At 42.3% G+C, this 21,270-nt stretch overlaps 1 protein-coding gene across 1 annotated transcript in view; it reads right to left on the reverse strand.

Annotated features, from left to right (window-relative positions):
* Window positions 1–21,270, reverse strand: part of LOC126095706 (neurobeachin-like) — a 794,263-nt gene that overhangs the window by 292,561 nt on the left and 480,432 nt on the right. The window contains exon 2 of the mRNA XM_049910457.1: window positions 16,428–16,554. Coding sequence (XP_049766414.1) covers window positions 16,428–16,554 — 127 coding nt within the window. The remainder of the gene's footprint in view (window positions 1–16,427; window positions 16,555–21,270) is intronic.

The raw sequence follows: 21,270 nt of genomic DNA on the forward strand, positions 1-21,270 counted from the left end.
ACGGAGAGTCCGATTGCATTTGAGGCATCAGCCACTGCTGCAATATGTCCAAGAAGGAATATCCAGTGACAGTGCTCTCGGCGAAGATGAATGGCCCCATACAGTTTTCGACGTTTGCGACTAGCGCTGACTATCGGCAAATTACCAAACTACGTTGTGGCGGTATACACGAAAAAAAAAAAAAAAAAAAAAAAAAACTTCCAGCGTTTATCATCAAAATGACATATGTATGATATCTATACAATGTTTAGTTCTTGTGCAATAAATAATTGCAAGTGTTCCCGGACTTTATGTACAGCATGTATATTTATATATTATAAATATTAAAATTTATATATGCCCTATGATTGCGCAAATATTTATTGGAGTATCATGTACAAATCTGATGTAAATCGGTCAGGAACTTTTCGAGATTTTTTTTGTAACAAAGTTAAACAACGACTTGTCTTTATATAATAGTACAGATACAGATTTACCACAATACTAGTTCTGCATCTACATATACGTGATTGCTCTGCTCTTCATAATAAAGTGTCTGGCAGAGAGTTCAATGAACCACCTCCAAGCTGTCTCTCTACCGTTCCACTCTCGAACGGCGCGCGGGAAAACCGAGCACTTAAAATTTTTCTGTGCGAGCCCTGATTTCTCTTATTTTATCGTGATGATGATTTCTCCCCATGTAGGTGGGTGCCAACAGAATTTTGTCGCAATCGCAGGAGAAAACTGGTGATTGAAATTTCATGACAAGATCCCGTCGCAACGAAAAAACGCCTTTGTTTTAATGATTGCCACTCCAATTCATGTATAATGTCTGTAGCACTATCACCCCTATTTCGCTATAATACGAAACGAGCTGCCCTTCTTTGAAGTTTCTCCATGTCATCGGTCAGTCCCACCTGATGCGGATCCCGCACCGCACAGCAATACTCCAGAATAGGGCGTACAAGCGTGTTGTAAGCAGTCTTTAGCAGAACTGTTGCGTCTTTTTAGTGTTCTATCAATGAATCGCAGTATTTGGTTTGCTCTACCCACAACATTATCTATGAGATCGTTCCAATTTAGGGTATTTGTAATTGTAATCCCTAAGTACTTAGTTGAATTTACAGCCTTCAGATTTGTGTGACTTAACGCGTAATCGAAATTTAGCGGATTTCTTTTAGTACTCATGTAAATAACTTACCATTTTTCTTTATTCAGGGTCAATTGCCACTTTTCGCACCATACAGATGTCTTATCTAAGTCATTTTACAATTCGTTTTGGTAATCTAATGACAGCATCATCTGCAAAGGCTCTTATGTCGTTAATATAGATCAGGAACAACATAGGGCTTTTAACACTTCCTTGGGGAACGTCGGATCCGCACAACTGAGGCGATATTCCATAGGCAAGCAGTTTGGTTGTGAGGAACGGTGTCGAAAGCCGTCTGAAAATCTAAAAATATTGAGTCAATTTGACATCCCCCGTCGATAGCACTCATTACTTCATGAGTATAAAGAGCTAGTTGCGTTCCGCAAGAAAGACAATTTCTGAATCGGTGCTGACTACGTGTCAATAAATCGTTTTCTTCGAGGTACTTCATAATGTTCGAATACAGTATATATTCCAAAACCCTACTACAAGTCGACGTTAGTGATATGGGCCTGTAATTCAACGGATTACTCCTACTTTCCTTTTTGGGTATTAGTGTGACTTGAGCAATTTTCCAGTCTTTTGGTACGGATCTTTCTGTGAGCGAGCGGTTGTATATAATTGCTAAACATGGAGCTATTGTATCAGCATACTCTGAGAGGAACCTGACTGGTATACAATCTGGACCGGAAGCCTTGCTTTTATTAAGTGATTTAAGCTGCTTTGCGACACCGAGGACATCTATTTCTATGTTTCTCATCTTGGCAGTTGTCCTTGATTGGAATTCAGAAATATTTACTTCGTCTTCTTTCGTGAAGCAGTTTCGGAAAAGCGTGTTTAATAAGTCTGCTTTAGTGGAACTGTCATCGGTGATTTCACCGTTGTTATCGCGCAGTGAAGCTACTGATTGCGTCTTGCCACTGGTGTGCTTTATGTATGACCAGAATGTCTTAGGGTTTTCTGCCAGTTTTTGAGACGAGTTTCGTCGTGGAAATTATTGAAAGCATCTCGCACTGAAGTACGCACTATATTTCGAACTTCTGCAAAACTTTGCCAGTCTTACTGTTATTTATGTAGCTATTACTGGAGTTTTTTACAATGCTGCATATAAAAAAAATGCTTCAAATGACTCTGAGCACTATGGGACTTAACATCTATGGTCATCAGTCCCCTAGAACTTAGAACTACTTAAACCTAACTAACCTAAGGACATCACACACATCCATGCCCGAGGCAGGATTCGAACCTGCGACCGTAGCGGTCGTGCGGTTCCAGACTGAAGCGCCTAGAACCGCTCGGCCACCAGCGGCCGGCTGCTGCATATATTTATTAAACTGTGTGACTGTGTGGGTGAAATGATACAATTCTGTCTGTCCCCTTTAGCTGTTTATGACACGGCAGTCTGCTGTAAGAATACAGTAAAGTGGTTGTGATGATGGGCTGAACCAAGGTATCTGTATCATTTACTGGAAGTGCTAGTAAACTCATATCCTTCATAAAAAACCACCAACTTTGCTTTCGTGACGCAGGTAACCCAGACTGTGTGTCTGTTAAACTCTACACATCTATATTCAATTGCTTGCTTTACCTGAATGAACGATTCTCTCGATCTGCACGCCAGTCAGACTGGTGCCCACCTGGCGAGTTAAATTCGAGCACGTCACGTATAACGTGGTGCGCTGAGCCATGGCAAATATTTAAACTTTCTGCTCAATGTTTCAGTCATTGTTCGTCGGCTCTTTTTCAGAGCCTGCAGTGCAGCTGATAGTGAAAATACACAGTTTGTCAAATTTCCATTCATACCTATGCTGCCAGAGCAAACAGCGATCAACGTAAAGAATACTTATTCTTTTACAAATTTCACTAATTTGAGACATGCAGTCCTCAAAACGGTAATACCATAATATTTTCCGTTAAAAAGGCTTTTATCTAACCTTACTTGATCAAAAGTATCCGGACACGTATTAATGCACACCAATGTGGGATGTGTCCATCCTTCGCCTTTATACCGACCTGAACTCCACTGAGGACGCTTTCAGTGAGCTGTCTGAATGTCAGGAGCCGAAATCAGAGAATGAAGGGATGTTGGGGGCTGGAGTCTGGAGTGAAGTCGACGTTCTAACTCATTCGAAAGGCTTTCCATTGTATTCATGGTGGGACTCTGAGCAGCAGAGTTAATTTCATGAACGCTGTTGTGCACAAACCATTGCCTCACAGATGCTGTTTTATAACAGGGTGCATGTAATGCTGATACAAGCAAACATCGTCTCCGAAATGTTCCTCTCGTGCGCGTAGTACACGATGCTGTAAAAAGTATTCGTATCCTTCCGCATTTAGCGTTTTCTTAAGCGCACGAAAAACAGCCCCATACCGTAGCATCAGCTCATTGCTGGCACTAACGTGACGCCAGATAATGTTCTCCAAACATTCGCCAAACCCATATCCTTCCACCGGATTGCCACAGGGCACAGCGAGCTTCACCACTGCACATCAATCGTATCCAGTCAGTGCACCACGCCAAGCGTCGCTCAGCACTGACTACAGAAATGTGTGGTTTATGAGGAGCAGCTCTGCCATTGTGCCCCATTCTTCTTTAACTCCCTACGCACTGTGAGCTATGCTATCTGGACTGCTAGCAGCACTTCGGGGCTCGATAGTGATTCCTTTCGCTGATCCATGTGAGTTTTTACAACAACCCTCCGCAATCATCGATGGTCTGTCTGTCAGTATACCTGTATCACGACTGCCTGATCTTGTTGTCCTGATATGCTCTTGTCAGTACACAAATAAAGCGGATATCCTCCTCTTACAGGACTCTGCCAGAAAATTGGAGAACCAGTTACTCTCTACACTAAAAGGATCTAGGAAATGCCGTTAAGATCCTAGACCCGATAAAGGGAAACTCCTGATCTACACCTCCGCGCGGTAGAGTGTGGGCAACGTCACTTCATGTGATGGCTAACGTAGACAAGGACCGAGGGATGACCGTGATAAGTTATCACTCCAGCATTTGGTGGGCAGGGCACCCTCTTGGCCTGGAAATGAAAAATCATTTCCAAAGGCGGAAGAACCATCTGATGGTCAACGGCACAGGATGTGGAAGACAACGAGATACCATCACATTGAACAACTACGGTTATACCAAGCACCAGCAGTAAACCATGCCAGTATCTTCTAAAAAATTTTCTGGCGATAAAATAGTCCCCCAATCGGATCTCCGGGTGGGGACTGCAAAAGTTCCCGACAAGTTGAAGGAAAAGATTCCCAATTTTAACATAGCAACTTGGAATGTGAGAACATTGATTCAGTGTAGCAAACTAGAAAACCTAAAACTTGAAATGGAACGACTGGAAATCAATATCCTAGGCATATCGGAGATGAGGTGGCCCCCAACCAGGTGATTTCTGATCTGAAGAATTCAGAGTCATTCACACCGGAACTGACCAAGATGGACCAAGAATGTGAGGAATTGGAATAATTTTGAGAAAAAATTATGGCTCACGTATCAAGAGATATGAGCAACATAGCTCTCGAATAATACTAGTGAAACTTGAAACTAAACCAGAGAACACTGTGATAATACAAATATACACGCCAACACCCAAAGAAGAAGATGCAGTCGTTAACGAAATATACGAAGAAGTAAGTAATACGATGAGAAATGTTAAGGGAGATTGAAACCTGATTGTCATGGGGGGACTCGAAAGCGATTGTGGGTGAAGAAGCGGAGGAAGGAATCGTTAGCAAAAATGGACTTGGAAGATGAAATGAAAGAGGAGACGGACTAATAGAGTTCTGCTCGAGACACCAGTTAATTGTTACAAACACACTTTTCCGACATCTCAAACGAAGAAGATACACATGGAAGGCCCCTGGAGACCAGTGGAGACAGCAGACTGATTACATTCTAGTGAAAGCAAGTTTTAGGAACCAGGTAAAAGATAGCAGGAACTATCCATCTGCAGACACAGACAGTGACCATAACCTGATCCTGATGAAAAGTTCACTCAGATTCAAATGGCGTAAGAAGAAGAAGACTTAAATGGGAACTAGAGAAACTGAAAACCGAGGGACTTCAAATCAAATGGCTCTGAGCACTATGGGACTATGGGACACATCCATGGTCATCAGTCCCCTAGAACGTAGAACTACTTACACCTAACTAACCTAAGGAGATCACACACATCCATGCCCGAGGCAGGATTCGAACCTGCGACCGTAGCGGTCACGCGGTTCCAGACTGAAGCGCCTAGAACCGCACGGCCACACCGGCCGGCAAACCGAGGGACTGCCAAAGCGCTATGCTCACGAAACAGACAACCTAGCTAAAATTTTTCAACATGGTGGAGTAAATGAAGACTGGGGTCAAATTAAATCTGGTATATACAAAGCAGCAGAAAAGATAGTTGGAAAAACTAAACCCAAAAGCAAGAGGAAATGGATTACAGTAGATGTTATTGAGCTTATAGAAAAAAGGAGATTACACAAAAACGCAACTGAGGAACAAGGAAAAGCTGAATACAGAAGACTAAGGAATTTAGTCAATAGAGACACTAGGACTGCAAAAGAAAATTTTCTTGAGGAAATGTGCGGGGAAGTGGAAGAAAATATGCAAAACGGAAGAACTGATTTAGTCTACAGAACACCAAATAAATTTTTTAACAAACGTAAAATAACACTCTCACGTACTATAGAAAATAGAGAGGGAAAATGTTGTTTGGTGAAGACATTGTAAAGAGATGGAAAGAAGACACTCTAAGGAGATGGAAAGAATACATTGAGGAGTTGTACACCCCAACCCTCTTTCGGAGGCAAAGCGCTAAAAGAACTACGGGACAACAAGCCAACGGATAATGATGACATCCCTGCGGAACTAATAAAGAATGCTGGTGACAGCATGAAAATGAAGCTTTTTAAACTTATTAGGTCCATCTACAGAACATGAGAGATGCTGACAGACTTCCAGAAATTCATCATTGTTCCTATACCAAAGAAGGCAGCAGCTACAAAACGTGAATAGTACCGAACTTTAAGCCTAATATCACATGCATCGAAAATTCTCATAAAAATAATTCTGGAGAGAATTGAAGATAAGGTAGAGGATATGATGCTGAGTGAAGATCAATTTGGTTTCAGAAGGGCATTGCGAACAGAGAAGAAATTCTGGCACTGAGACTCGTTACCAAAAGCAATTACAGAAAAATACACCAACTTGCCTTTGTAGACCTGGAAAAGTCATTCGATAACGTTATCTGGCAAGAGATGTTCAGAATGCTGAGGAAAAGTGGGAGTACAAGGACATCCGTGCGATACTCAGTTTCTATAAGAATGAAGTGGCAGTGATTAGGAACTGTCACTAGGAACAAGAAACAAATATTAGAAAAGGGGTAAGACAAGGATGTGTTCTCTCTTCTCTTATATTACACGCTTACATCCAGGAAGGTCTGAGAAACTACTGAGGTGGGGATCAGAATTAATGGGCAGAAGACAAACATGCTACGTTATGCAGATAATACTGCTATACTCACGGAAACAAAAGAAAATCTAGAGCAAGTCTTCAGAACAATGGAAAGGATTCTATGCAATCAGTATGGAATGAGAATAAACAAGAAAAAGACTAATGTGATGGTATGCAGTACAGAAGCACAATATGAACCTTTGAGAATGAGTATTGGAAGAGAGGAACTGGAAGTTCAACGCGTATGTATTCTGTAGCAGCGATGGCGAGGCATGACAGAATCTCTGACCAGAGAGTTATTTATCGTTGCTAGTCTGCGCTTGACCGCGCGAGAGTTCAGTTAGGGAGCAGTAGCGCGCGCGAGACGACAGTAGTAGTCGAGTACAGTACAGTTGTACGTAGCGAGTCGCGAGAGCATGTAGTTCAGTTGCGAGTTGCCTGTCGGAGTTGTGTGTGAGGAGTCGGCGGGCGTCGACATGGGTCTCTGGTCACGGTTCTGGAAAGAGGTATATTGTTATCGAAGGTAATGAAGCAGCATTGCGCTCAGCTAATAACATATGTTAATTGTAATTAATTTGTTCAAGAATTGCCCCTATAATAAGTTTTTATAAAGTGGATCTTTAAACAAAAGTAATCATTTCAATTTAAAGAATTTTTCCTATGCATTTCCTCCAAGAATTAGAATCAAATATACGCCAGCATTGCACGGAGCTGTGCCGAAAAACAAGAGCAGATATTGAGGGAGTTTACTGATGTAAGAATTTTGGTTTTTTTTGTTCAGATTTAGTAATTGCACAGGGCCGAGGGTCATCGTGGCTGCCCTTATAAAATTTATCAGGTTCCTTTTAGAGTTAATTTTGTGGGAAGTCAACATTTGGCACACGTTTTCATTAGCATTGTCATTAGATATTTTTATTGGGAAGTTACAAAGTGATGGATGCATTCATCTATATGTAAAGCAAAATTACAAGGCAGAAGCCGGAAAGAAATTGTGAGCAGGATACGACAGGCCAAAATTGCATTTAATCTGAGGAGGAACCTACTCACTAGCAAGAACATCGGTCTGACATAAGGAAAAGTATCATGAAAGCTTTCGTTTGGAGTGTGGCCCTATACGGATGTGAAACTTGGACAATGGGAAGAGAGAAGACTAATACAGGCCCTGGAGATATGATGATATAGAAGGATGATGTACATCAGCTGGAAAGACAAAGGAACAAATGAAGAGGTGCTCAGAAGGGAACAGGAACCTAGATCTCTGTGGGAGAACATCCAAACAAGAAGAGAACTTGTAGGGCACGTTCTAAGACACAACATCATCATTGGAGCAATACCAGGAGGAGCTACTGAGGGAAGGAACCGGCGGCGGGGGCGACCAAGGATATGATACATGCAACAAATCATGAATGATGTTGGATGTAACACGTACGTGCAAATGTAGAGGAAGGCAGGCAGAAGAGAGGAACGGCGCTCTGCTGCAAAGCAACACCAGGGATGGACACTAAAAGAAGAAGAAGAAGAAGCTACCTGAATCCTAATTCTGCCTTCCTAATCAAAAATTTCGACACGCGAATATATTCGTGCTCTTTTTAACACAAAACATTCTAAATCCTTTTACCTAGTCTCTCTTTGTAGTGAAGCTTCCGCACTCGGCATCTCCCTCTCGCAGTCACTGTCTATATACGTATCTCTTCCCCTTCCTCCCTTTTTTCCATTGACACTTTCTCCTGTCTATCCCTCGGACTGTTACTGTCTTCATCCTTTCTCTCGCTCTTCCTTTCCACTGTTTCTTTCTCTGTCACTTCCAGTGTCCCACTGCCACTGTATCTTCCTTTCTCGGTTACAGCCTGTGCCTTTCTCTTCAACCACCATCGTGTCCTCTCCACACACGTCGTTGTGGATGATTTGCACAGGGTTTAGACCCCTAGACCGGGAAATTTAAACATGTGGGTATAGGGGATGGGGGAAAGAGAGCAATTTTTTTCGCGTTTATGTTCGCCGGTCTAGGGTACGAAGGGGGAAGAGGGGTCCAGATACGCAGAGCCTTTCCACATAGCTCTCTCTTTTCATTTCCACTGTCTCTAAAGAGAAGCATATTTGCCTTTTTTTGTGTTCCAAGGAAGCATTTTTCTCCTTCTTTTCCCCGTTACAGCAGGGTGTATTGCTTAATAAGCAAATTCTGTAGGTTAGGAAAGTTTTGACACTTTATTTACATACTTCGACACATTTACACACTTTGACACATATAAACAACAAATGAGTATGCATAATATAAGGTTAAAACAAAATCGTCTCTCATCTAAAGCAGGTTTATTTTACACTACTTCACATAAAAATGCACATTTTTAGGCTACACCTACAGTATAGCAAACAATGAGGTGTTTGGTTTGCAAGTACAATGAGTCTTGGTGTGACAAAATAATTTTTTGGAAGGTGCTTACGCCGACAGGAGACACCATCTAATAATTTCTAGGTCAAGACATCCTGTATTAGCGTGAAGTGCCTGTTATACAGAGATAGCGCGTCATAAAGTACAGGTGAAGAAATGGCGACTAAAAACATAGTTTGGTGACCTCAGAACCCTTCCAGTGACCCGAAGACCCTCGCAATGTGTTCGCTACGCCAGATAAAATTACATTTACGCCTCATACCGGATCTTACCCCATATTTTACATGCATAAATACGGTAACTTTGACTCACTAGATCTCGGTAACGGATAATGATATCGAAAAAAGTTTCAAAGTTCCACAAAATCATCTACTTACGATCATACGGTAAAATTTTCGACAACATGGCATGAGTAGAAATTATGGAAGTGACTACCCCACAATTGGTACTTTCGGACCCAAAAAACCTGGTTTGGCAGGGTTCCCTCAGAAATCGCCTCTTAACAAATGGAGCTTTTATGTCTACAGACCACCCTAGACCACATCTAAGGCAATAGAACCAACCGATTTGCGAAATTTGCCTGGGCTGGAGGATGTGTGTAAAGTTTAAAGTTTGATCCTGTCGTGCAAGGAGCGATATAATTTCGGATAGTTCAATCAGAAGTTGGCACTCATAGTCATATTAACAACATAAAAAGTTGAATTTTACAAAAATATGTCTTTCCAAATACGCTTATTGTTCAGGTACCGAAGTAATCTACCGAAAAGTGCTAAATGGATAGGTATCAAACGTTTGGGATACAGTACGTTTTGCGAGCTTCCTGACATATTCAGTTCTTGGTGCAAATAAGCTTCCAAACTCACAGAATAAGTGCATCAGAAGCGGCAATTTTAGACACTTGCCCCCCTCTTCGATAAATTTCTGCGGACCCACAAGGCGTCGTGTAAGTGACATGGCAGCAAACCGGCTCAGTTACCGCGCTAACTTCTGTGACGCGGATAGTACCACGTCAGAACCCATTCACGGTGCTTCGTTATCAATTTTCTGTTTCTGAAAGGCAGCCAACTCGGAAAATGTAATAAGATGGAGCTTCAATAATTGCATATTACAATTCTGAATCTTTTACATATTAATATACCGAGCGAGGTGGCGGAGCGGTTAGCACTCTGGACTTGCATTCTAGGGGACGGCGGTTCAAACCCGCGTCCGGCCATCCTGATTTACGTTTTCCGTGATTTCCCTAAATCGCTTCAGGCAAATGCCGGAATGGTTCCTTTGAAAGGGCACGCTCGACTTCCTTCCCTAATCTGAAGAAACCATTGACCTCGCCGTTTGGTTCACTCCTCCCGAATAAACCAACCATATTAATATGCAGACAAGTTACATACGAGGGCTATTCAGAAAATAGGGAACGTTTTGGCGTAAGAAAAAGAAGTACAAGAAATACATTTCATTACATACATCTCAAAGAGAGACTGACATACTACTTTTCCACATAGTCACCAAACACATTGAGGCACTTATCATAGCGGTGGACAAGCTTTGAAAGACCTTCGTCGTAAAATTCTGCCGCCTGAGACTTCAGCCAGTGAGTCACGCCCGCCTGGAGTTCCTCGTCATCATCAAAGCGCTGCGTTGCGAGCCAGTTCTTCATCTTGGAAAACAAGTAGAAGTCGCTTGATGCAAGATAGGGGCGGGAGGGCGGATGAGGGAAAACTTCCCACTAGAATGAATTAAGGAGGTCTTTAGTGCGGTTTGCCGTGTGAGGTCGGGCTTCGTCGTGCAAAAACAAAATTTTGGACGTCAGCTTTCATCGGCGTTTGTTTTGAACTGCTCTTCTAAGGCTGTGCAAAGTCTGACAGTACCGGGCGGAATTTATGGTTGCTCCAAGTTCGAGAAAATCAATAAGAAGCACACCTTGTCTATCCGAAAACACTGTCGCCATCAACTTCCTTGCTGACAAGGTTTGCAAATATTTTCTAGGTTTTTTTTTTTTTTTTGGGGGGGGTGGGGGACCCTGTTCAAATGGTTCAAATGGCTCTAGGCACTATGGGACTTAACTTCTGAGGTCATCAGTCCCCTAGAACTTAGAACTACTTAAACCTAACTAACCTAAGGACATCACACACAACCATGCCCGAGGCAGGATTCGAACCTGCGACCTTAGCGGTCGCGCGGTTCCAGACTGTAGCGCCCAGAACCGCTCGGCCACTCTGGCCAGGGGGGGACCCTGTGTGCCCCCACTCCGTGGACTGTATTTTGTCTCACAATTGGCCTGTTTCACCCAAGTGTCGTCACCATGATTGTGGTAGGCCTCCAGAAATGTCAACGTTGCCCCCATTCGCTGTTCTTTATGGTGCTCTGTAAGCATTTTGGGCACCCATCATGCACAAAATTTGTGGTAGCCTATCTTTTGAGTGACAATTTCAAACAGGAGAGTCCGTGAAACTTGTGGAAAAGAAAGCGAAAGCTCCATTATTGTGAAGCGACTGTTTTCACGAATCGTTTCATCAACATGAGCGACATGATCGTCAGTCACAGTGCTCGGGGGTCCAATCTTCTCTTCAACACGAACGTTGGTTTGGCCATTTTTAAACCTAATGCACCATTTTCGGCCGGAGCATTCACTCATTACGTTGTTTCCGTACGCTTCGCACAGTTCACGACAAATATTTATAGGTTTTAGGTTTTTTGCACAGGAAAACCGTAGCACATACCGCACCTCACAACTGGCGGGATTTTCGATTGCAGCGCACATTTCAAATTCGAATATCGAAAAAACCAGACGCGCAGAAAGTTCTCGCTGTCACGGATGGATGCCGACTGAGCTGCCGAGCACACACATACCGAAATATACGCTAGCGGCGTCAGACGGAAACTTTCCCTACTTTCTGAATAGCCGCCGTAAATGGATCGAATGATGCTGAATACTGGCAAATGCTGACAAGACAAAGTCGTGAACTACTACGCGGCCGAACAGAAATGGTTGGAGCATAGTTTTATTAACTGTTCACATGTCAACTTCTATTGAGCTCTTCTGCTGAATTCGGGTTTTGCTGAATGATTATTTAAACACATCCCTGGTATGTTTTAAGAATCTACATTCATTTTCTACTCCCAGCTACACGCCATATTCTATAATGTGCGCTCGAAAATAAACGAGGCGGAGGCTGTAAAATGAAACCGCTGAAGTTATCGTAATGTCATTGCCTAAGGAAAAAGGTGTGGTTGTTATTAGAGCGTTGAGGCCCCAAACTCTTCACTAGATGGACACGGGCGCACGTCCACGTCCATGGCACTCAGTAGTGCAGAAAACAGATGCTTCAAGGTGAGAGCAAAGGGGTGTGGTGCATTTCCTGACAGCGTAAGGAGTGCGGGGAACGGAAATTCATCGAAAAATGGCATAAGCGTACGGAGAGCTCTGCACATCCGTTGCGTGGGTCACGGTGTGGCACGAGCGATTCAAGGAAGGACGGATGTCACTGGCCGGCGACGCGCCGTCTGGCACGCCCCACCAATACCAGTGTCCAGCAGGTGGATGGCACCATCATTGGAAACCTGAGTCTTACGGTCGCAGCCATCGTCGCAGGGGCGGAATAGCAACGGACGTGCAGTGCTCTCCGTACACTTGTACCATTCTTCGATGTATTTCTGTTACACGCACTCCTTCCACGGCAAGGAAACGAAGTAGGCCCCTTTGGTGTCCTTTTGTAGCCTGAGTTTCTCGGTTTTGCGTACCACTGAGTGCAGTGGACGACCGACGCGTTCACGTGTTCGCTCTGTGGTCACGTGGGTGTGAGCCCCGTGTCCCTCTAGCGACGAGTTTGGAGCATCAGCGCTCTTATAAGGATCACAGGACCACACCTCTTTCCGTATGCTATGGCATTACGATCCCCTCAGTGGTTTTCATTTTACAGCGCCCGGCTCGTTTCTTTTTGAATGCACCTCAAGATGTATGCTTACAATTCATACTCCGCAAGCAAGTTCGTGGTGTGAGACGGAGGGCATTTAGGTGCTAGCACTCCTCCTCCCTCCCCCTTTCTCCTGTTCCATTCGTGAATGGTCCGAGGGAAGGAACTACTGACGAAGAGCCTCAGTGTGAGGTCAAATCTCACACATTTCACGATATGTGCGTAGCAGCAAGTGTTAACAGACTGACTTCCCTCTCTTTTTTAGCTTACGCTCTTGGAATTTTGAAAGTGTAAAACCTTTCAGCGATGCACAATATCTGCCACAGATGTTTGCTGAGCACCTCGGTGACGAATCCCCTCGCTGTAAGTGGTCGTGACGAAACGCGCCGCTCTTCTTTCGAGTTTCCTCTGTCTCCACAACAGTCCTACCTGGTGAGGGTCCCAAACTGACGAACAATACTCACTAAAGAGAATTTTGGAGCAAAGCCAACCACTGCACTGAACGGTGCATAATCGTCGTAACCTATGAGAATGAACATGTGTGATACGTCACACTCAAGTGATCATATAACAAGGCTACACGTTCCAATAAGATACCCCAAGTCACTACCCAATACTGCCGCAAAACATTCAAGGACGGGTCTTGGCTACTAACTTCTCCCACCCCAAGGACCTCACAAGCACCGTGGCGGAAGTGGAAGGGGAAACGGAGGAGCAGTGCGCTCTTAAACAAAAGGCAAATTATTTCGACACATTCTTAATAAGGAACCTAAATCACCCGTACATAAGATTGCCGTAGTTTCTCTACTTTTATTACACTAAAGCACTATAAATGTAAAGAACTGTGCAATGAACTTTAACTACAAATATCACAAAGAAGCGATTCGTACGATTCTCTGCCCCACGGGGTAATTATCCGGAGCGGTTGGGAAATTGTCCGCTTGAGAAGGGAGTTTATGTTAAATATATGACCTCATCAGTGAAAATAAAAGACAAACAAATTATCTGCCTATTCCTGTTAGGAAATTAGAATACTGAAATCTATTTCAACAGTAACAGAGGATGTCTCATTACTTTTATTTTCACGTTTCAATAATTTTTAGATTCTTCATTTTATGGATAAGCAGCCATTACAGTCTTCTACAATACATGCAATATGATTCCAAGCACAGAGCCCAATACGTCTGTACCACAGTTCTATGTCTTTACCAAGTTCTTCACAAATGTAATATAACGCATTACGTTCTGTACTATGTTTAGGTCGTGATTTCGATGCGCCACCAGGCTGGTTATGGTAATAATCGAAATCATCACAAATGCCGGAACTGACAGATGACTCTGGTGTTCCCTCCTTATTTCTGGTTTTCTTTCTCTTCTCTTCTCTTCTGGCTACTCTGTTGAACACCCACGAACAGCGTTCTCATTACCTTTCTTGTATCTAGTCTGTGTTTCACATTTCTTATTTTCATCTTCAGCTTCTTTTTCACGTATTGCACACCTGTTCTCTTTCAGCGCTTTACCCCTGTCTGCCATAACATAGTTGCGCCATCAGATTCTCTATATTAAATGGTTATATCCAGAAAGCAAATCCATACAGTGGCACAATGATTTACTGGTTTGAACAACATACTCAGATAAAAGTAATGGATTAACGCCAGTATTTAGGATGTATGTTTGTTTTTCTTTCCACTAGGCTTTGATAGCTCTAGTGTCACTCACCCCATGCGTTTGTTATTGTTGTTATTCTGACTAAAAACATCTTGAGGAACTTGTCCCATTCGGTGACTGAACTCCGCCAAGGTGAAAAATGCGACAGAATTTGTTTACCTAATTGTTATCTAGCGGAGATCGCACATTTGTCGCAGACGCCCATAAACGGTTGATTACAGTTAACAAAAGAGGCAGAAGGAATAAAGTTTCTTTAAATTTTTACGAACCCTGATGCTTCTAAACTGAACAAAACTGGGAATTTCTAATATGTCTTTTTTAACATGTTAGTTCTTTTATCTTTGTATCGCCTATGTCTGACAACATCCGCATTACATTTTATTCAGGCGCTTCAGCTGTTCTGTGGCATGCTCATAGTCACGTCAACGCCTTCATTCTGCTTGTCGTTATATTCTAGTCATATACTGAGAGAGGAAACTTCTTACAAGTTCACAACTGCATATAGTGTATCTCTTCAATGTTTAATGGAAACCATTTACTATTCTTTGAGAATTTCATTATTTTATATTTAAAAAAACATACTTAATCTCATAATAATTATTTAAATAAAATACGCCTGCTTATCTGGGCGGTAACGTGCTTGCCTTCCGTGCATGCGGGCCCAGGTTCGATTCCCGGCCGGGTTGGAGATTTTCTCCGCTCGTAGACTGGGTGTTGTGTTGTGTTGTCCTCATCATCATTTCCTCCTCATCACCGGCTCGCAAGTCGCCCAGTGTGGCGTCGACTGAAATAAGACTTGCACTCGATGGCTCAACTTCCCCGAATGGTGAATTCCATACGCTCATTTCATTTTTTTTATATTTAAATAAAAATAAATTTTTAATGTGCCACATTTTAAAATAGAACTAAAAATCATAAAATAATTTTTCCCAGCCCCATACGGATTCCTAACTCCATACAAATAATCCAGAATGTCTATGATTGTAAATTTTTAATTGCTACGAAAATACTTGTAAGATTTAAATCGAAAAACGTGGAGGTAATAGTAAGTACATGAACCATTCATACGTGAAATATATACCACCACACGTTTTCATTTTACATCTTATAAGTATTTTCGGTGCTTTTAAAAATTCACCATCACAAATTTTCAGAGCTGTCTGCATGGGATTAGGATTCTGTATGGTGTTAGAAGAAATTACTTTACACTTTTTAGTCCGATCTAAAACCGTAGATAAAAAATTGATTTTTATTTTAATAATTATTTTGTGCCTTGTATTCCGGAGGGTGTAAATTTTTCAATCGGTTTCAAACGTTTCGATAAATTTACAACAGAAACACGTGGTAAACTTCAGAGTTATTTCAGTTTTTCTACGCCTGAATCAACCAGTACGCTGCTTCCTCCTACGTATATCTCACGAAAAGAACGTGATGGTAAAAACCAGAGAGATTCAAACTTATGCGAAGGCTTGTCAGCAATCGTTCTTCCCGCGAACCGTTCGCGACTGGAACAGGGGGAAATAACAGTGGTACACCAAGTACTCTCCGACCCATACCAGTCGAGAAAGCGAGTTTTGAGCTATGGTAAACGTTTTAAGTCTATAGCACATCGGGAAGTTAGTCGATAATCATCTGCAAAAACTGTACCGAATAAACAGACAAGTAAGCGATTAGTTTAAAAACCTAAAAAAATTATTTTTCCTTTTTCAGAAATGTAAATTTTAGATGGCAAAATAAATCTCCTACGTTAGTTCAAAGAGTGTACACATTAAGGAAGGACCCTGTAAGTAAGCAATAAAACAGGTATAAAACGAATACGCATGTGGCGTGACGTTTCAGACGCGGCCGCGCTGCGCATCGTCAGGTACTCACCCGCGACCACCGTGTCGGCGCGGCTCAGCCTGTGCAGCACGTGCTCGATCAGGCCGACGTCCGTGCACGCCTGCAGGTTGCGCACGCTCTTCCGCAAGATTGCGATGAAGACGCTCCAGATCTCCGCCTGGAAATTTAACACCCACCACATTATTATTCAATCCAGGCCATAGTTTTACACAGATAAATATATGGTTCAAATGGCTCTGAGCACTATGGGACTAACATCTGTTGTCATCAGTCCCCTGGAACTACGTAAACCTAACTAACCTAAGGACATCACTCACATCCATGCCCGAGGCACGATTCGAACCTGCGACCGTAGCGGTCGCGCGGTTCCAGACTGAAGCGCCTAGAACCGCTCGGCCACTCCGGTCAGCTCATCGTGTAGTTCACCAGCGTCTTCGTATGTGTGCTTACAAAGTGCAAATTCTGCAACATCTGACGCTGAACGACAAACCACGCCGAGAACAATTTCCTGCTGATATGCTGCAGCGTAGGCCTACTGATATGGAAAGATGTTTATTCTCAGAGGAGGCAACCTTTCATCTATCAGGAAGGGTTAATAGGCATAATGTTCGGATTTGGGGTTCGCAATCCGCACATTGTCGTTGGAGCTCCGCACTGACCAAGACTGTTAGCAAATTCCTGTATAGGAAATTTACCAATCGTTGGATCAGACGCGGTGGACCCATTGCCTGGCCACCACGTTCACCCGATACTACCCCGCTTGATTTGTTCATGTAGGGATTCGTGAAGGACAACGTGTATGCGACCAAAGTGGACCTTATTCCTACGGTCCGACATCGTATCAAAAGCAACAAAAACAGAGGAAATGTTACAAAGAACTTGGCAAGAAATTGAATATAGAATCGATATTCTTCGTGCTACAAATGGTTCACATTTAGAGGTGTATTGATGATAAATAAATAAATTCTTTGAAATGCTCTACAATGTGGTGCATTTTTCATTGTTGTATCTACTGTGGTCTTTGAAATCAGGAAGGTTTGAGTGGGACACCCTGTATTTATTGTTCGACTACAGGTACTAGCGGCATCCTAACAACGCATTTGTTTAACGCTTAGTGACGCAAGCGAATGCTTCATTATGTTACGAAATAGTTTTGAGAAACATAAGTGTATACAACATGGGGACAGTTTATCTGCGGTCCTCCAGAACTGTGTATTAGAGTAAATAGAAAGAATTTGGAATGAAACTTAAAAGAATAGCACGCATCACCAATAACGCTGGGAAGTGGAAACAGCTGCCTATAGTGGAGTAACATATATCGGGTCAGCGTTTGATGATGATTTTGCTGTACTGTCCAAAAATCTAGCAGGTATATAAATACAAGTCAGTTTCTTGGAACAGTGTAGAGAAGATTGAGGAACTTCGGCAGATAAAATTAATTTTTTTTTGTAAAAAGATAATGCACGAACATTTTTAATAACAGTCATTGGTACAATGGATAACTACAGCAAGTTCAAGTATATAGGAGAGATATTTCAAGGAAATGGGTTTTAAAAATGGTACATAGGTGAAAGAATATGCTAAAAGGAGACAGCCTATGAGTTAACGATGAATGTCTACAATTAAAAAAAAAAATACGTCTCGAGAAATGCAAAATTAACACACTACAGCACAATGGCGAAACCAGAATGCATCTGACGCAAGCGAAAGTTTCACAGTGAATTACAAATTAGACAGAATAGACGATTTAGAGGGAAGTAGATAAGAATTACAAGGAAAGAACCAAAAACGCCTAGAAACAAAAACCAATAATGAATAAGCATATCAAAACATATAAAAAATAGATACAATAACAAAAGACCAATGATATTTATTGGTCATTTATACATAATGAAAGGCATAGTTTACAAAAGACATCTTCAAGTTTCTCCAAAACACTAGGTTACAAGTACGTGCTAGAAAGTAATGACTCCTAATTTTTTACGTGAAAACTCTGAAAAAAATTTTAAGTAGAACAAACGTAATTAACATTCTATATCTTTATTCTTTATGTTTATATATTTATTTTTCAACATAGTTACGTTGGCAACGAACACATTTCTCCCAACGAGGGGCCTGTTTGTTAATACCATCACTGTAGAATGTTTTTCATTTTGTTGACGGAGCCGCAACCTCACCTCTGCTTGCAAAGCTTCATCACTAACGAAGTGAAGTACTAAAAGGTGTTCATTAAACTTTGGAAACGTATGAGAGTCGGATGGGACCAAATCGGGGCTGTGTGGAAAATGATCGATGACAGTGAACCCAAGGCGTCCGATTGTTGCAGATGTGTTGTCTGGCAATGTCATGCTGAAGGTCAGGGTGCTCCAAGTGGGGACCAACTCTTCCAATTCGTGCTTTCAGTTTTCTGAGATGTTTCTCACGCACCGACACAGTTCGACGCGCAAGTCGCCGAAGTGGCGTCAACTCAAAAGACTAGCAGCAGGCGACCTGTCTACCCGACGGGAGGCCCTAGCCACACGACATTTTTTTTTCTCGCGTGAGGAGGATGGTAATTGCGCGATTATACTAAAATTTCATAAACACAGAGACATTCTAACGCCTCTGATATCCACCGGGTACCCAGTATTTATAACCGAAGTTAGCCTTTAATACAATGTGCATTACACTGTGTGAGAAGGACACTTATATTCGTTCACGTTACAGGTTTCTTTGTTTACGCCAATTATTGTGATCATTAAGGTTGGGTATTATTCATTACAAACATTATTCCAGCAACACATATGGAAGAACTGCCAACCAATTTCAACGTACTCTCACAAATCACAGAACTAGTTATTTCCAGTTTTCAGAATGAATTCTACATCTCCCACCCGTAAGTTGCTTACTGGCTAGTCTCTTCCTTAACCATCTACAAAACAAAATCGTTGAAGATATGATGTAACCTATCCATTACAAAGTAATAGAAAGAAAGGCAGCGCAGGATAAGGTGGCCGATGCGCAGTGACCAATTTTCCTCCAAAGCGCTGTGAGAGTTAACTCGTTTGTTCGGAAGAGAAGGCCGACAGTGTTTTTCCCCTTCTTCGGCCGGTCGTCGATGACAGGATCGAAGCGCACGCCCTGAAATCTTTCTCAAACAATTTTACAGAAACTATCCGATAAAAGAACTCATTTTTGTTTTATTTATAACTTTATATGTCACGTTCATTATGATATACCCATAAATCGTTAATGATCATAGTTATTGCGATGTTTATGTGGAAGTATGGTAATGTGAGAACTTCGAAAAAGTTTGTAATGAAAAATAGGCGTCGCTATGTTTTTGCGTTTGGTGCATATTACATAAAGTGTTGCTGCTTATGAATTTTGGCTAACAAATTAAATTTTTCTTTAGACTTGGGTGGAAGTTTCTGTCACCAATCTTGACAAAATTGACCTGACGTAGCACACTAATTTGAGATCACGCTGCGCCAGCCATAAAGCCAGAGTGAAATAACCACAACATTCCTCAAACGGCGTGTTCAAAAAGTCTCTCCGCAGTGCCGTACGATTGTTAGCTGCGCGCGCCGCGCCTGCCTGGGTTACTTCCCTTCAAGTGGACGCTCCCTAACATTCCACTGTTTCGTTAATCTCAGCCAGCGTCAGTAGTATCGTTGGTGTGTGTAGTTACGCGTTGACGTGAATGTTTAAGATTAGTTCCTTTGTTTGTTTGTTTCGTTTTTGTCACTGTTAAAATGCTAACCATTGAAGAACGTGTGTTTTTAGTCAAGTGTTCAAAGCTGGCTGAAAATACACAGTCTCAGTTCGTTAAACATTTAATTCGCCGTCCTGTGTGGCCGTGCGGTTCTAGGCGCTTCAGTCTGGAACCGCGTGACCGCTACGGTCGCAGGTTCGAATCCTGCCTCGGACATGGATGTGTGTGATGTCCTTAGGTTAGTTAGATTTAAGTAGTTCTAAGTTCTAGGGGTCTGATGACCACAGATGTTAAGTCACATAGTGCTCAGGGCCATTTGAACCATTTGAACATTTAATTCAGTTTTCCAGGAGACAACACTCCCACATCGCGATACTGTGCGAGATTTGATCAACAAATTTAGAAGTACGGATTCAGTGACATGCACAGAGAGGTGGTCGTCCTAGAGTTTTGTCTGAGGATAAACTACTCGATATTTCCGATAAAATGTATATGAGTCTGAACAAGTCAGTAAGAAAACTCGCCCAGGAAATCTATGTTAGTGTCGGAACGGCCCATACAGCTGTAAGGAAAAAATTGGAACTTTTTCCATACAAAGTGACAGTCGTGCAAGAACTGAAAAATACTGATCATGGCAAGAGACTGCTTTATTGTCAATGATTCATAAATTTCGTTCAACAAAATGGAAGGGATATTCTTAATGAAACGTTTTTCACTGATGAGGCGTGGTTTCATTTATCCGGGTACATGAACTCGCAAAATTCTCGTATGTGGAGTACTGCAAATACACGGTGTATTCACGAGGAACCACTTCATTCTGTGAAAATAGGAGTTTGGATTGAAATTTCTAGACGTCGGAGTGTGGGTCCCATATTTTTCAACGAAACAATAAACGCACGATACTGCAGTGATACTCTGTGCCGGCCGCTGTGGCAGACCGGTTCTAGGCGCTTCTGTCCGGAATCGCGAGCCTGCTACGGCCGCAGGTTCGAATCCTGCCTCGGGCATGGATGTTTGTGATGTCCTTAGGTTAGTTAGGTTTAAGTAGTTCTAAGTCTAGGGGACTGATGACCTCTGATGTTAAGTCCCACAGTGCTTAGAGCCATTTGATATATGCAGTAGCTATTCATAGGAGAACTTGTGTCAAGTGAAATACTGAACGATTATTTTCAACAAGAT

Source organism: Schistocerca cancellata, chromosome 8, assembly GCF_023864275.1.
Source record: "Schistocerca cancellata isolate TAMUIC-IGC-003103 chromosome 8, iqSchCanc2.1, whole genome shotgun sequence".
NCBI classification, from domain to species: domain Eukaryota; kingdom Metazoa; phylum Arthropoda; class Insecta; order Orthoptera; family Acrididae; genus Schistocerca; species Schistocerca cancellata.